Consider the following 16,657-nt stretch of genomic DNA (forward strand, 5'->3'; position numbering starts at 1 on the left):
CGTCAAATTTCAGATGAGCAATGCTTGCATTTATGCTAACCACAAAGTGAGCACATGCTAAGCCCAGACCTCTTAAGAATGTACTTGTATGGAGGTTGACCATCTGCTTCCAAAGCTTCCACGATTGATATGAAATGCTTTATGTATTCATCAGTACTCATTGTACCTTTCTTCATGCTGTGAAATTGGCATTTTAGCTCCATTGTTAGTGCATGGTCCCATCCATAAAATACATCTTCTAATTTTTCCCTGGTTTCCTTTTAGGATCTAGCTTTGCTGATGTATGGACCAATAGACTCAGAGGTTGTCTAATTAAGAAATCCAAGGACCTGTTGGCCTGTTCTCTACCATTTCATGAATGTTGGATTCTCGTTTATGTTTCCTTGGTTAACTGCAATTGAAATGGCTGGAGGAAAGTCTTCAATAAATCACATAAGATCATAACCCTTTAAGAAGCGCCAGCATTTCACTTTTCCAAATCTAGAAATTTTCCTTGTTGAGCTTTGGTAGCACCATAGCTTGGTTGGGATTACGACTGGGACTTGTCCCATGATTGTTTCACATAGCTCACTTGGTGAAGAAAATATGCTTGTGGCAAAATAATTTCCCTCCATCATGTTGGTGCTCGCTCTTAGTTCTGATACCATGAAAGAAAGCAGAATCTTTGGCAAGAACAAGGAGGAAGCGGAGAAGGAGAGAGGGAGAGAAAAGAGGAGCAGTCGAGACCATTAGCTGATGATCATTTTTACTTCATAAAGAACATCATAACATTGGTTTGTATTTATTCCAATAGCTAATACCTGTTAAACTTAATCATAGCCATTATAACTTAACCATAAGTTGATGATCGTTAGTTTCTATAACTTAATGTAAGACCCCAAAGTATGCGGCATTCCTGCATAGAGGCCTACATGCTAACTGTGGGGACATGACTGTGTGCTGGACTCATGATTGGAAACAAAGCCCTTTAGTGTGATGCAACAACACAGACTACGGATGGTGAAGCCTGACCCTGATCTTTTAGGCAAACACCCTCATGGTGCACGTGCCCATGGGTGCTTATGCACAGTGCGTTAGGGGACTAAGGCATGCGGGGCACGCAGACGCCGAGAGCACACACGCGTGGGTGCTAAGCACCATGCGCGTGCAGGACGCGCAGGCTGGGCCACAGCATCGAGGGGTTGTGTGGGGGGGTCACGTGCGTGAGCCCGCACCACATGTGGTGCGTGTGCAGGGCATGGGGTAGGAGACATTCCACTAGGAGACTAAGGCATCGCCGCATAGTGAGTGCCGAGACGGTGCGGGTGCCCCCGTGGGTAGTGCTTGGCACGCAACGCCCAGCATGAGGCACCCAGCAAGCCGGCGCCCAGGCAGACTGTGCGCGATAGGTGTGAGTGCGAGTGCTGGTGGCGCGCAGAGTGTCAAGGTTGGGATGAATGGGCGAATGGCCGAGCGCCATGCCCACGGGTGCACAGCGCCCAACCCGGGGGCACGTGTGTAGCGGCGGGGCCGGCGAGCGCGCGGAGCGGCGGGCCTCAAAGCATAGGACCAACACTGCCAAGGCGCGCGGCGCCTCATCTCATTATTTCGGTATCTTACCGTCGTCCGATCCCGTGTAATATCCATGACTACGATGTACCCTCTCCACGATATGAATGCAATGAGCCTCTTCTTGTACAGGGTTGCGTCCCCACCTTCTCTCCTAGTGCCTTCTATGCAATCTTAAACTATTGCAAACAAAGTATGGCTGCTTACTGTTCTACTCCGAACACTAAGGCCATACGTGTCAGATTCAAACATTGTTCCTAGCTCAGGATTTGACCACGTGACACTTAATCATAGTCATTATAACAAAGTTTACCAGCTATACTAAGACAAATATTGCCATTATATGATTTCCTATCTCTATTTAATCATAGCTGCTAGATAATTTCATACCTTTGTTTAATCCTGGCCATCTATCTTTGAACCTATATTTAATCCAAGCTTCTAGTTTCTCATAACAAGTATAGGGTTCATGTCAAAATTTTACTAGCTAATCTTTATTATGAATCCTTTATGTACCTTTGGTGCTGATCTGGAGGCTGACTTTTCATCGAGTTTTGGACCACATTATCACCCCCACCCTCGTCAATCCCAACGGTGGAGTCTCATAGATGTTAACCTTGCTCCTCAAATATTGAAATATTTCCTAAGATAATGGCTTGGTCTAGGCATCCGCTAGTTGGTCATCATTTCTAAAAAAGATACAGAGATCTATGTCCCTCTATCATTCCAATTTAAAATAAACAACAAAGATTAATCAAATTTCAAGGCTTAATGTGTACCACTCCAAAATGTGTCTCAAGCTGAAGTTTTAAGGGCAGCATTGACTTTCTCTCCTCTATGCATCTAATTTTCAGTCAATATTATGAGTTCCCCTATCTTTCTAAAAATATATTTGAACTCACTTCTTATCTTAGAACATTGATTGAAAGAGAGTGAGGTTTTGAATATCCATCAAGAGCTTCTTGGTGTCTTGAGTATTTGAGGAAGGGCAACAGAAAAGAGGAGAGCCTCGTAGACTTGTGTAAAATGCCATCATCCTGGTGGAATATAAGGACCTAGGTAAAGTTCTCTAAACTTACTGTGTGTTGTCTATGACGCATTTGTTAAATAGATCCACTTCCTTCTTCACATTTCTCCGTCTCGCACCATCATCTCAACTCCACCCAATCACAAGCCCTAATTTAAGCATATCTTAACTTCAACATCTTTCCTCACTTTTTCTTTCCATCATCACTCTTCATTTATTCCTCCAACTTTTCTCATATCATATCATAAAGTGAGTGAAAATTTCTTTCCATCATTTTCACTCACTTTACTCATGTCCTACTATCTATTAATAGCATTAATCTTCATCTTGTTCTTCTTGAATCATGATTAACATCTTTACACCTTGCTGTTTCCATTACCTCACTATCTCCCATTTGAACTCTATATCCTCTCATCTCTCTTGAATCAACACTTAAATAACATTAAATCCCTTATCATTTTTCCATGTGGAGACAACCTGTACTTGTCATTATCTCAATTTATTTGTGTGTGTATCATCTCTATAAATTTATTGATTAAACTCAAAAATACCTAAGGTATAACTTAACCCTCCATTTGAGTTTATCACAGAAAAAATCTAAGTCTTCAATGGACAACTACTAGGTCTTGAATTTGAGGAAAAAATCAAATGTACAAAAAGTGTACAAAAAACTCAAATGTATATAAAGAGATCACTACTAGGTCTTGAATCGACAACTGTACAAAAAGTGGGATCTTCCTTGTGGTGGGGGTGCATAAGCGGTAAAGTCTAGGCATTTATAAATTTGAGGAAAGCCCACTTCCAAAGAAGCATAGTTGGTGTCATAAAAATCATGCAAGAATGATAGAGATGTTCCACAAATGTACCAAAATGTAACCGGAGGTGATCACCAAGAGTGAAGAGGGTAGCGAGATAGTCTACACATATAGTGACGCCAATGTGCATACAGTGCAGTAAGAGTCACCATAAATCATGTAGGATACAATGGGTGCGAGTAGTATGAGCGCAATAAGTGTGTAGCTCATGATGCAAAATGGGTTGCTGCAAGAGCGAGTACATAAGTAGGTCTCTAAACGGTCATGTTAATAGAAAATATTGAAGCCAATTTCATTCCTCTGTTGATGTCACTTTCTTTCAGTCAAACTACCAGTATAGGAGCAATTCCAAGATGATTTTTTTCATGCATATAGAGGACTGTTTATAGATTAGAGGTTGTGGATGGATAGATGAATAGATATAGAGAGAGAGTAACTGTTTCTCTCTCTCTCTCTCTGATATATATATATATATATATCTCCTTCCTCCCTCCCTCCCTCTCTCCCTCTCTCCCTCTCTCCCTCTCTTCCTCTCTCCCTCTCTTCCTCTCTCTTCCTCTCTCCCTCTCTCTCCCTCCCTCTCTCTCCCTCCCTCTCTCTCTCTCTCTCGCCCTCTCTCTCTCTCTATCTATCTCTTTCTCTCGCCCTCTCTCTCTCTCTCTCCCCCTCTCTATATATCTCTCTCTATCTCTCTCTCTATCTCTCCCTCTCTCTCTCTCGCCCTCTCTCTCTCTATCTCTCTCTCTCTTGCCCTCTCTCTCTATCTCTCTCTCCCCCTCTCTCTATCTCTCCCTCTCTCTCTCTATCTCTCTCTCTCTCCCTCTCTCTCTCTCTCTCTCTCTCCCTCTCTCTCTCTCCCCCTCTCTCTCTCTCTCTCTCTCTCCCCCTCTCTCTCTCTATCTCTCTATCTCTCTCTCCCCCTCTCTCTCTCTATCTCTCTCTCTCTCTATCTCTCTCTCCCCCTCTCTCTCTCTATCTCTCTCTCCCTCTCTCTCTCTCTCTCTCTCTCTCCCCCTCTCTCTCTCTATCTCTCTCTCCCCCTCTCTCTCTCTATCTCTCTCCCTCTCTCTCTATATATATATATCTATCAATCTAAGTATCTCTCTCTCTATATATCTATCTATCTAACTATCTCTCTCTCTCTCCATATCATTTTTGGATGCCATAATGGTACATTTTTTTAAATCATTAGATGTGCCAATCGACTTCTATTCTAAAATTAGAACTATGACCATAGACTTTCTCAATCATTAGGGGAACTGCAGATGAACTAGATTAAGTTTATCCATACTTGATAGCGAAACTACAGTAAAGCTTAAATATAGCTCATCCAAGGCCAGAAAATGCGGCAGGCAGGATGATATATAAGCATACCAGATTATGTTATGTATTCTGTTGAAGATCTTGACAACTCATCCTCTGTAGAGATATTTGGACAGTGGGAAAGATATACTCCTCGCCACCTGCTTTGGAAATTTTCATCATTACATCAGAAAGGACAGTAGGAGAGAGACAGACAAAAAGAGGATAGAGAGAGGGGGACAGAGAGAGATAGAGGGAGAAAGAGAGAAGGGGAAGACAGAGGGAGAGATGAAGAGAGAGAGAAAGAGAAAAGGGGAAGACAGAGTGAGAGATACCGAGAGAGAGGGAGGGAGAAGAACAAAGAGAGAAAAAGGGGAGTTGGAGATGGCAAGAGTGGGAAAGAGAGGGAGGAAGAGAAAGCGGAGAGATGGAGGGGGGAAGAGAGAGTGAGAAGGGGAAAGATACAGAGAGGCAGGGAGACAGATAGTGGGGAGGGAATATGCAAAGAGGGGCACAGCGGAGGAAGGGAGACAAATAGAGAGAAAGAAAGGCAAAGAAGGAAAAGAGAGAAGGGGAGAGGCAAAGGGGGGGGGGGGGGAGAGAAAAAGAGAGGGGAAAGGGGGGGGGGGGGGGGAGAAAAAAAGAAAGGCAAAGAGAGGGAGGGAGACAGAGAGACAGAGAGGGAGGGAAAGAGAGAGGCAAAGAGAGGGAGGGAGACAGAGAAAGAGGAGGGAGGGAAAAAGAGAGAAAGAGAGAGGCAACGAGCCACAGAGAAAGAAATAAACAAAGAGACGGGGAGAGAAAGCGCGAGGCAACAAGAGAGAGAGAAAGAGAGAAGCAAAGAGAGGGAGAGAAGAAGAGAGAGGCAACGAGAGAGAGAATGAGAGAGGCAACGAGGAGGGAGGGAGGTAGAGAGAGGCAACGAGTGGGAGGGAGAGAGAAAGAGAGGGATGGAAAGAAAAAGAGAGAAAGGAAGAGAGAGTCAGAGAGAGCCAGACTGAGAACCAGAGAGAGAGATAGACAGATCCCGATATGGACAAGGTTGGCATTAGAAGGGCACCTTAAGAGCCAGTGTCTCATTAACAGTGCACCGGTATCTAGTAAAGCCTTCCAGGGAACAGCCAGAGCTTCTACAGATAAAACCAGTGTTGCACAGACTAGCCAACTGAAGCAACACATCAGAAGTAGACCAAATCGCACCATCTTCATCCTCTCTCTGGTCGAGCGACAGTTCCTCAGCATAGCCTAAATCTGCCGTGAATGTAATACATTGAAATATGGCCAACAGCCTTTCCAATGAGAAGCTACCCGGCCCCATCATGACCATATTCTCCAAATTGTGCTCTTTTTCTTGTCTAGTTGCTTCGCTACTCCTGGGTGGAAAAAATAATAATCATAATGAAGAAAAAAAATTCATGGGACGTAAGGCGATATAAGGTGATAAATGGGATCAGAAAAAATATAAAGGAAAAACTTTATGATATTATGGCACCAATAGAAGGAGACAAATGGGATCAGAAGAAAATAAATAAATAAAATAATGCATGAAAAGCTTCGGGGCTCATAAAATGGAAATAGATCGGATTAGAAAAATAAAAGTAGAAAGAAAGAACTCCTGACAACCTAAGTGGTCCATAAAAGGAGGAGAATGGGATCACAAGCAATAAAAATGGAAAACTAATTAGATTTCATTGTTTTGGGGCGATATATTCTACCCAATTATTCATATCTCGAACCTTCTAGACCTCCTGTTATAAGCAGTTATGTATAACCATTACTTTTTCGTTTTTTCTAGAACCTTTTAGCCCTTACATTAATCTGACCCACTTGTAACCCCATAAATATGGGGCGACCATATGAGTAAATGTCTTTTTTTTTGTCTTTTCCTCAACCCCACCTTAGGCCTACAGGGGGAAAAGACCATAATCTCCCTAATGTGGTACAATGACAAAATGAGGGTATAGGGTTGTATCACATTCTTACGTGTTACTGCTTATAATTGTATAGGGCGTCAATTTCAGGCGATAAATGGGATCAGGAAAAATAAAGATACATAAGACTTTTCATGACATTCTTAGAGGTCAATAAAGGTTCACAAATAAGATCAGAAAAATGAAAAAACAAAAATTTGTAATGACATTTTCATGTGTACAATGAATGGTGATAAATAAGATGAAAAAAATAAAATAAATTACTCCATGAGGTTCTGTGTGAGGCTCAATAAATGGTGATAAGTGCGAGGAAAAAAATAAATCAAAAATAAACTCCAAGACATTCTTAAGAGGGTCAATAACAGCTCATCAATGTGACCAGAAAAAATTAGAAATAAGAAGATAACTGAGAAAATAAAAAATAGGTATCGACATACTTTCTCTTGCGTTTTTGGTTTGCCGAGCCTCCAGTGGAATCAAACATGGCAGAATCAAGGGTGGGTGGGTTCTTTGATGCAAGGAAAGCTGATAAAAGGAGATACTTCGAGGATAGAGACATATGAAAATCTAACCCATCGTAGGCTCCAGGATTTTGATTTCTCTTTCCACCCCTTTTTGCAAAGAATACATTCCTATTCTTCTCTTCTAATGGTTGATAAGTAGATATTTTCACTATCTCATTCATTGATGGACCAATGTGTGGCTGTATATTATCATACAGCTTTCTATTCATTGTTTCATCAGGAGGCAACGTTGGATCAGCAAGCTGCTCGCAATATTTTTTAAATAATGGCTGCAAAGCAATCGATAACTCATCAAGCCGCCTTGTCACCCTGTAGAATGGCTTAAGCGCCACCCTGGAAGATAAGAAAATAGAAAAAATTAGAAAATAATACAAATCAGAAAAAAAAGGTTATTAGTCCCACCTTAAAAAGGATGAATATAGTTTCGGATTCGCCTGGTTTCTCGTCAAAATCTCATAAATCTCTTCTTCTGTGTAATCAGGGAAGAAAACAGGAAGAGGCTCGGTGGAGCCAATCTTGGAGTAATAACTGTCAGGACTGGAACTGCTGATGTATATTATTCCCAAATTCATCACTTGCAGAAGATCATGAAGTTTGAATAATACCAAAGTCAAGTCATTGCTCTGATCCCAACGTCGAACCATATCCACGCTGTCAAACACCAAATACATTAACTCGAACTGGGTCAATACTTCTTTAAGGGAAGAAACAAAATCCGAAGCTTTTTCGCAGCTCCGAGCGCCCGTCAGATCCTTCTTCACATTATTCGCTAGGAGAGACAGTTGATTAAAGATGTGGTCAAATAAAATTTTAGGGCAGAAGCAAGAACAGAAGCTTGAGTAGACATAAGGGCGCTTTAAGTGCCTCAAAACTTGGATGACAACGCTGGTTTTACCAGTCGAAGGGCCACCATAAACAAAGAGTGGAAGCATCGGAGAGTTTGACGGTCCAATCAACTGTAAGAGCTCAAGAACTTGAGACTTTCTGCCGGGGATGCAAGAAAGTAGATTATCTAAACTGTTTGACTCGTCTCTGGATAAGTAGCTTTTATTTGTTTCTTGGGCTTCATTTTGTTTTTGTGTTGACTCGGTAAAGCAGCTTGATCTTGTGGTTCTTCTGGGTATCGCAGGGCCTCTGGCTTTTACCATTTAACTATTTCAGGAAGCAAATCAGAAGAATAAAGTCTGTTAGAATGTGCAGTTAAACTTCACCAACTGGTAGGGAAAGAATTCACCAAAAATTGGGCTGAGGATCTCTGAAAGTGCTCTCAAAGGGACCAATTACTGGAGCGAAATTGTAGGATGTCAAGAAAATCCAAAATAAAGCAAAAATGGACTGAGAGAAAAAGTAATTTAGAATGCGTCCTCTAATTCCTCTACTGATCTATCTCTGACTCTCTCTCTCACTCTCACTCTCTCTCTCTCTAACTCTCATTCCCTTTCGAAGATATAGGTACTATTTTCACATTTATTGATGAATGCAAGGAGCAACCGGTAGATGAATGCGAATTTTGATAATTAAACAGACATCAGAACTATATGATGATATAGATAAATATTATTTTTAAACTTTTTATTTAAAAGTAGGAACAATTATAAGACGTAGTTGACGATGAATGCAAGTAGAAAGCTGGAAATGGATGAAAATTTTGACAAATATATAACTATGCACATATGATCTCAGAGGGATTTTCATTCAAATGATGTCCATACTAGTCGTACTAGTAACCAAATCAGGTTAAAAAATCAAGTCAAAGCCAATAATCCAAAAAACAAATTAATTTCGACATTAAATCAGGAACGTCCCACGTATCAAGGAAAATAATTCATATCAGAACATGACGACTTTGAAGGAGAAAGAAACTCTTCGAAATCGAATTTAACTTTCAGCTAGTTCCCCAGGTCACTACGAAGAACTATCTTACATTACCAGCTTATGCTCAATGAAAAGATTATTAGCCAAATAATACAATACAATTGACAGCGTAGAATCAATATTTCAGAACCTTGGTTCTCATAAAACTCAAAAACCCCACTAATCTTACGAGTTTTTAAGAAAAATACACAGCATATCAGGGGAAAAAAACTCAATAATTAAAGAATGTTCATTCAATCTCTTGCGTGCTTATATTCAAATGTGTTCTACAGATAGTTATAAACAATTATTGATCCTTTTCCTGCCAATCTCAACTCGTCTGTCCAAAGACTCAGTCGAACTTCTTGAGCATCAGACAAATCACTCTACAAAGCCCATATTGAAACACACTGAAATATTTAATGTTCTAGCAAGCACCCGCTATCACAACTTTGATAAAGAATCACAAATATGCGTACATTGGCTCGTCAAAACGGGGAAATGGCGCAAAATAATGCGTCAGTCGGTAAATATGTCGCATGAACAAGATGAAAAAAAGAGTAAATATCCATGGGAGAAGAATAATACGAGTTTGGCGACAGCTTCCAGTCTCTTCCGCTTTGACTGAACAGAACAAGTTGCTCGGCAGAGAGCAGAAAGGCTGCTTGAAATGCTGTTCACGATCGAGAAAACCGACTGATGGGTTTTACCGCTGATGTTGGGGGTAAGATTTTCGAATCGATAAGCGATCAAAACAATATGCAAATATCCGCCAGACTCATCAAATCAATCAAATCCGTGTCGTATTGCAAATTTTCTACTCCAATCAAGAACAGGGTAGTGATCTACTGATGTTTATATACTTGCTAAATGTAACGTTATTTGAAACTAAAAAGCAGGAATGAACTTAACTCAATATTTTAATATTTGACTCGATATTTGTAAATTTATAAGTAGGATCATGGATTTGAGATGTGACTTGGAAATTATTGGGAGAGTTTGTAATTTTAATTTTATGGTCTTGTTAGAAGTTTTGCAATCAACATAAACCAAATATATGCCTACGGTAAAATGTAATTATGTTCAAACAGTGCATTTTTTAAATATTGAGTCCTGCAATCCCATCACATTTCTCCCTGTTTTTTTTTTTCTTTTTTTCTTCCTGTTATGGTTAAGGATTTTTGGGTTGGATAATCATTATGTGATGAAGCAATGTTGTACAGTTTCAATATAAAACAATACCTTTATATTATACATTTTAAATTCAGTTATGGTGTTCTTTAGTTCTAAACATATCGTTTGCATTAAAATATGGTATGATCATTGCACATTTCTTCTTCCAACAATAAAGTACATAACGAAAGATATCATTTTTATTGGTGCAAATTACTCACATGCTTTAATTTTCTCTGACCCATTGAATACAACAGTGTTATCAACTACATTCTGACTCTGTTGCTTAATTTAGAGCTATCTCAATTGATATTCCTACGCCATATTTTCATGAATAATATTTGTTCGTTTGACATAAATCAGAAAGTCCTCTGTCATGAAATGGCATATAATAACTCTTAAATGCTCAGTAAAGTATGATAAAGGGCCTAAATTCAGCAGATTGTGAGCTTTTGTGTAGTAGTTAAAATAACCCTTAATATACTGGATGGCAGATCAACTAACAAGACATACACTTCAGCACAGTGCAGCTTGAAAAAAAATAGTTTTAGATAAACGTTAACAAAGCACAGATTGGAGCAAAGCAGTTGTTATACTGGATTGCACAAATACTCAAAGTTTATAATATTTTTTATAAAAATATTATGGAGATCCTGAATGGCAGATCAACTTTCAATACACAAAACAGCCAGAGCAACTTGATAAAAAATTATAAAAATATTAAGAAGGCACAGAGAAGAGCAAATAAGTTGTGATCTACTTATTTAAGTGCACAGAGTCTTGAAGTTTTTGACTAATTCCTTAATATTCCCGTATTTCCTTTTACATATTTTCTCCTCAAAGCTCTAGCTGGGAAGACAGATCCATTTGACCCAAATTCCAAGCCAAGTTTGCTGTGATTTAAGATTTCCCATCTTGGTCGTGTTAACTCTCTCTTTAATTGCCAGGCTGTATGTATATTAAGTTTTACATTTTATTTAATTATCTAATGGCTTAACAATCAACACAGAGTAAAAAATGCTGATAAAACTCTACAAATCCTTATTGGATGTTTAATATACTTATACACCCTTTAATGGGGACAGAGAAGATGTGAGAGTAGAATCCAATTATATCACTCTCCTAGGTTTTCACCTCCACTAACTCACATCCCTGTTTCACAATAAGTCGAACTGACTTCAATTCAGGTACAAAGAAATACATCAAGGACTCAGAAGGAAAATGCAAAATTTCTGAAGATGCCAGAGCATGAGACAAAACCCATCAAAATCCCTGGCAGATCAGATTTCCTGGGCTAAAAAGATCAAAACCCATCAAAATCACCTTTGCTCATACTTGAATTCTGGGCTTTGATCCAAATCCACCATGTCCGTTTCAGATCAAAACCCTTCACCTACCTTGGATCAGATTCCAATATTCCTTTGCATTCAACTTATTGATCATCCACATTTGGTCAGGTTTTGTTGGGTTTGTTCCAAAACCCAAACCCATCATGTCATACTGATCAGATTTCAAGCTTGATAGGTCCTTAAATCTTCTGCCGGAGGGCCTGTCGAAGCTGGACCTTCCGGCTATCCAGCCTCGCTTCCAGCAGCTTGGCCTTGAGGCACTGAACCTGCTCTCCGTCGGCCTTCTTCCCCGTCACCGGCGAGCCCCAATTGCACACATCCGCCGCCGCCGACAGCGGCGAATCAGCCTGCCACACTCTCCCCCTCCCCACTGCCTTCTTCCTCCGGCCGGCCGCCGCCCCCCACTCTCCCATCTCCTCCGTCACACCGCTGCCCGACTTCCCCCCGCCGCCCCCGTCCCTCTCCGTCGACCCGTTACTCCGGCATACCCCATTTGCCAGCGGCGGCGGAGACTCAGTCATCGTCTCCCACCCACTGTCTTCCCCAGCCTCCTCGTCCTCGGCCTGCCGTAGCTCCTTCACAAAGGCAAACACATCATCCAGCGGCTGATAGCTGAATTCCCCAATCTCCTGCACTGCCGCTGCCTTCGCCGCCTCGTCCCCGCCGCCGGGCTTCCTGATCCGAGCCTCGAGCTCGACGAGCGCCGCCCACTTCTCCTCGAGCGCCAGCCTGGCATCCACCAGCTTCATCTGCACCCTCTCCTCCCTCCAGACCTCAGCCAGCTGCAGCATCTTCCTCTCGTCCTCGGCCTCGTCCCGGGCAGCGGCGAGCTCGCCGCGCAGCGCCTCGAGTTCGGCCTTGTCATCCCCCATCTCCCTGACCAGTTCCTCACAGACCTCCTCTGCCAGCTCCCTGGCCCTCCTCTCCCCCTCCAATTCCTGCAACCGCCGCCTTGCCGTGAGCTCAGCGTCGGCGATCTCATCAACCAGCTTCGCATTGGCCGTCTCCAGCCGCCGCCTCATCTTCTTCTCCCTCGCCAGAGCCTCCCTCAGCTCATCAACCACCGTGACCTTGTCGAGAGCCCGGTCCAGACTGCTCTTCAATGCCCGCCGCTCGGCTTCGAGCTCAGAGATCCGAGACCTCGCCTCGTCGAGCTCGGCCTGCAACCGCCGGAGACGAGGTCTCGGTTCGGCAGGCTCATTCCATTTGGTAGCCTTCTCCACAGAGATCTGAGATCGTTCTTGGCAATCAACATCCAAATATAGTTCAGGGACCCGGATGGGACGATTTTTTCATCCCGGGACACAAAAATCGTCCTGTCCGAGGTTATGGACGAATTTCGGGACAAAAATTCGTCCCGGGGACCACCGGACGGGACGGTTTTCGTGCTGTGGGACGAAAAAACCGTCCGTCCGGAGGTCTCGGACGATGGACCGACGGAAGTGGACGAAAAACCGCGGGATTCACATCCGACAGTTGAGATCTCGCCACGTGGCCTCACTATGACAAGTTGCATCAAGGTCCCTGTATTTTTTCGAGCATGCAAACTGACGCCACTCAATTAATTGTACATAAGTCCATTTGCATTCTCTCTCCTCCATATTTCCCGTAAAAAAACTTGGAAAAATCTATATCAATATATTAAAAATATTGAATGAGATCTCAATTCCAGCTACGGTTTCATTAGATGTCTTACAACTAGAATCCCTCTTTTTTCCAATCCGGTTACTCCACCACCACGAACCCCGGTTAGATCAAAACAATCTCTGGATTGATAAGAAGATCCTTTCATTTGGCTAGAATCTGTTACTTGAACAAAAATAGATCCTGTGGAATCATATTGAATATTTGACGATACATTCCGTACCTTGCAAAAAAACCAATCCTTGTTTACCAACCACACATTGTCTAACCAGATCAAATTCTCTCTCGATACGTTCCTCAATTTTTTTTCGTCCGGGATGAATTTCGGGACTAAAATTCATCCCAGGAGGACTGGACGGGACGAAAAACCGTCCCTTCCTTCGTCCCTGAACCTACTTGGGACGAAATTCATCCCGTCCCGTCCATCGTCCACGTCCAGGACGATCCGGAACAAAACATCCAAACAAAATCAAGAATTAAGAACCGTAAGAGGATGAATTACTACCTTGGAGGAGTCGCCATGGTTGAAATCACTGCAACTTCCATGAACAGGAGAGGAAGATCTGAGAGGGGGATTGGAGATCTGCAAGTGCCAGATCATGGCGGCGAGCTTTCTGGCGGAGACGGGATGAAGAAGATTGCTTCTTTGGGAAGCCATGGCGGAGAAGGAAGGTGGGTCATCGTCAGGGAGGGGGCGACGACCGCCATTGAAGAGCTTTCTGTTGAGGTGGCGGAGGAGGGAGCGGCGGGTCGGCGGAAAAACCCTAGAAGAAGACGGTCTGGGAGTGGCGTTGGGTCTCGCCATGGGAGGGACGGTCTACAGTGGGTTTGTCCGCATCAGAGCGCTCTGTAGAGATTTAGAGAGAGAAAGAGAACAGAGAATAGCGAGGCCGCAACTCCCTCCAACCTGCACAGAAGAGAGAACGAGACAGAGAGATAGTGAGATAAACCTGGTCTGAGAAGTGGGAAGAGAGAGAAAAAGAGAGAAAGAGAGAGAGAGAGAGGAACCTGGTCTGAGAAGTGGGTAGAGAGAGAAAGATCGAGGGAAAGAAGAACCTGGTCTGAGAAGGGGGAGGAGAGAGAAAAAGAGAGAAAGAGAGAGAGAGAGAGAGGAACCTGGTCTGAGAAGTGGGTAGAGAGTGGAACCTGGTCTGAGAAGGGGGGAGGAGAGAGAAAGATCGAGGGAAAGAAGAACCTGGTCTGAGAAGGGGGAGGAGAGAGAAAGAGCGAGGGAGAGAGGAACCTGGTCTGAGAAGGGGGGAGGAGAGAGAAAGAGCGAGGGAGAGGGGAACCTGGTCTGAGAAGTGGGGAGGAGAGAGAAAGAGAGGGGGAAGGGCTTGCCGGACTGAGAAGTGGGGAAGAGAGAGAGTGAAGAGAAGGGTTTTCCTGGACTGAGAAATGGGGAAGAGAGGGAGAGAGTGAAGAGAAGGGTTTTCCTGGACTGAGAAATCGGGAAGAGAGAGAGTGAATAGAAGGGTTTTCCTGGACTGAGAAATCGGGAAGAGAGAGAGGGAGAAGCGCTCAACTGGACTGAGAAACGGGGAAGAGAGAGAGTGAAGAGAGAGAGAAGCGCTCAACCTCAACTGGACAGAGAAACGGGGAAGAGAGAGAGTGAAGAGAGAAAGAGAAGCGCTCAACCTCAACTGGACAGAGAAACGGGGAAGAGAGAGAGAGAGAAGCGCTCAACTGGACTGAGAAATGGGGAAGAGCGAGAGAGAGCGAAGCGCTCAACTGGGCTGAAAGATATGGAAGAGAAAGAGAGAGAGAGAGAGAGAAGCGCTCAAATGGACAGAGAAATGGGGAGAAGATAGAGAGAAGCGCTCAACTGGTCTGAGAAACGGGGAAGAAAGAGAGAGAGAGAGAAGCGTACCCTGAGCGGCAAAATGGTGTAGACAGAGAAGTGCTTCCTTGGATGAGAGATAGTGAAGAAAAAGAGAGAAGCGCTTCCCGGCTGAGAAATGGGGAAGAAAGAGAGAGAGAGAGAGAGAGAGAGAGAGAGGGGGGGGAAGAGAGAGATAGAGAGGGAGATGTGGTTTCCCGACTGAAATGAGAAGAGAGAGAGTGAGGGGCGTCGTGTTCTGTGAAAGGGAGATGAGAGAGAGATGGGTATGAGAGAGAGGAGATTTCCGGTCAAAAAAGGAGTTACCTGCTCGGAGAAATGGGTGCGAGAGAATAATTGCCGAGTCTGAGAAATGATTTTGAGAGGAAAAAGAAAGGGATTTCTGGTCTGAGAAATGGGCAAGAGAGAGACAGAGGGAGAGAGATTTCGGGTCTGAGAAATGGGGAAGAGAGATAGAGAGACTTCTGGTCTGAGAAACGGGCAAGAGAGAGAGAAAGAGGGAAAGAGAGATTTCTGGTCTGAGAAATGGGCAAGAGAGAGAGGAAGATAGAGAAAGAGAGATTTCTGGTCTTAGAAACGGACAAGAGAGAGAAGAAGAGAGAGAAGAAGAGAGAGAAGAAGAGAGAGAAAGAAAGAGATTTCTGGTCTTAGAAATGGGGAAGAGATAAAGAGAGGGAGAGAGATATCTCTGGTCTGAGAAAGGGGCAAGAGAGAGGGTGGGAGAGAGATTTCTGGTCTTAGAAATGGGGAAGAGATAAAGAGAGGGAGAGAGATATCTCTGGTCTGAGAAAGGGGCAAGAGAGAGAGGGAGGGAGAGAGATTTCTGGTCTTAGAAATGGGGAAGAGATAAAGAGAGGGAGAGAGATATCTCTGGTCTGAGAAAGGGGCAAGAGAGAGAGGGAGGGAGAGAGATTTCTGGTCTTAGAAATGGGCAAGAGAGAGAGGAAGAGAGAGAAAGAGAGTGATTTCTGGTCTTAGAAATGGGGAAGAGATAGAGAGGGGAGAGAGATATCTCTGGTCTGAGAAAGGGGGAGTGAGAGAGAGAGAAATTTCTGGTCTGAGAAACGGGCAGGAGAGAGAAAGAGATTTTTGGTTTGAGAAACGGGCAAGAGAGAGAAGAAATTTCTGGTCTGAGAAATGGCCAAGAGAGTGAAATGGGTAAAAGAGAAACCTTACCTGAGAAATGATGCAGAGAGAGGTAGCTGACCAAGGATTGAGAAATGGGGAAGAGAGAGATTTCTTGTCCGAGAAATGGGTAAGAGAGAGAAAGAGTTTCCTGATCGGAGAAATGGGCTGGAGAGAGAAGAGATACCTTGTCTGAGAAATGATACCAAGAGAGATTGCTGAGCAAGGAGAGAGAAAGGTGTAGAGAGAGAAAAGACCTTTGTAAATGAGGAGAAATGGGGAAAAAGAGAAAGAGATCGTCCGGCTGGGGATTGGCTGATAAGCGACAGTAAAAATATGCCTAGAGAGAGAAAGAGAAAGAAAAGACAATCTGAACAGGAAGGGCCTAGAGAGGGAGTGAATAGTAGATAGATGGGACCTAAAGTGTACTTCCAATGACAAATTATATTTCTTTTCACTCGGCTAGATCTTTTTAATTCATTATCAAGATGAATCCCTTTATTTTAAGGACTTATCTACATCTTT

General features: G+C 43.2%; 2 protein-coding genes across 8 annotated transcripts; both read right to left on the bottom strand.

Annotated features, from left to right (window-relative positions):
• Positions 1-3,367: 3,367 nt before the first annotated feature.
• Positions 3,368-9,835, bottom strand: ORC5 (origin recognition complex protein 5). 4 transcript variants are annotated; one of them, XM_078572481.1, is made up of 6 exons: positions 9,590-9,835; positions 7,550-8,299; positions 7,061-7,480; positions 5,753-6,065; positions 4,765-4,856; positions 3,368-3,616 (listed from the first exon to the last, which is right to left on the bottom strand). In XM_078572481.1, exons 2-5 carry the CDS (start codon positions 8,293-8,295, stop codon positions 4,803-4,805), a joined length of 1,533 nt encoding a protein of 510 aa, XP_078428607.1. In that variant the 5' UTR covers positions 8,296-8,299; positions 9,590-9,835; the 3' UTR covers positions 3,368-3,616; positions 4,765-4,802. The 4 variants fall into 4 exon arrangements, with proteins under 4 accessions (XP_078428607.1, XP_078428609.1, XP_078428608.1 ...); XM_078572483.1 differs by having other exon boundaries at positions 3,370-3,616; positions 4,765-4,853; XM_078572482.1 differs by lacking the exon at positions 3,368-3,616 and having other exon boundaries at positions 4,584-4,853.
• Positions 9,836-11,339: 1,504 nt separating this feature from the next.
• On the bottom strand, positions 11,340-15,942 carry LOC144700904 (uncharacterized). Of its 4 annotated transcripts, none has more exons than XM_078572487.1 (3): positions 15,314-15,942; positions 13,673-14,074; positions 11,340-12,752 (listed from the first exon to the last, which is right to left on the bottom strand). In XM_078572487.1, the coding sequence occupies exons 2-3, from the start codon at positions 13,970-13,972 to the stop codon at positions 11,703-11,705; spliced, it is 1,350 nt and encodes a 449-aa protein (XP_078428613.1). In that variant the 5' UTR covers positions 13,973-14,074; positions 15,314-15,942; the 3' UTR covers positions 11,340-11,702. The 4 variants fall into 4 exon arrangements, with proteins under 4 accessions (XP_078428613.1, XP_078428610.1, XP_078428611.1 ...); XM_078572484.1 differs by lacking the exon at positions 15,314-15,942 and adding an exon at positions 15,038-15,293; XM_078572485.1 differs by lacking the exon at positions 15,314-15,942 and adding an exon at positions 14,176-15,019.
• Between the last annotated feature and the right edge of the window lie 715 nt (positions 15,943-16,657).

Source organism: Wolffia australiana, chromosome 3 (genome assembly GCF_029677425.1).
Source record: "Wolffia australiana isolate 7733 chromosome 3, ASM2967742v1".
In the NCBI taxonomy this organism is placed as follows: Eukaryota; Viridiplantae; Streptophyta; class Magnoliopsida; order Alismatales; family Araceae; genus Wolffia; species Wolffia australiana.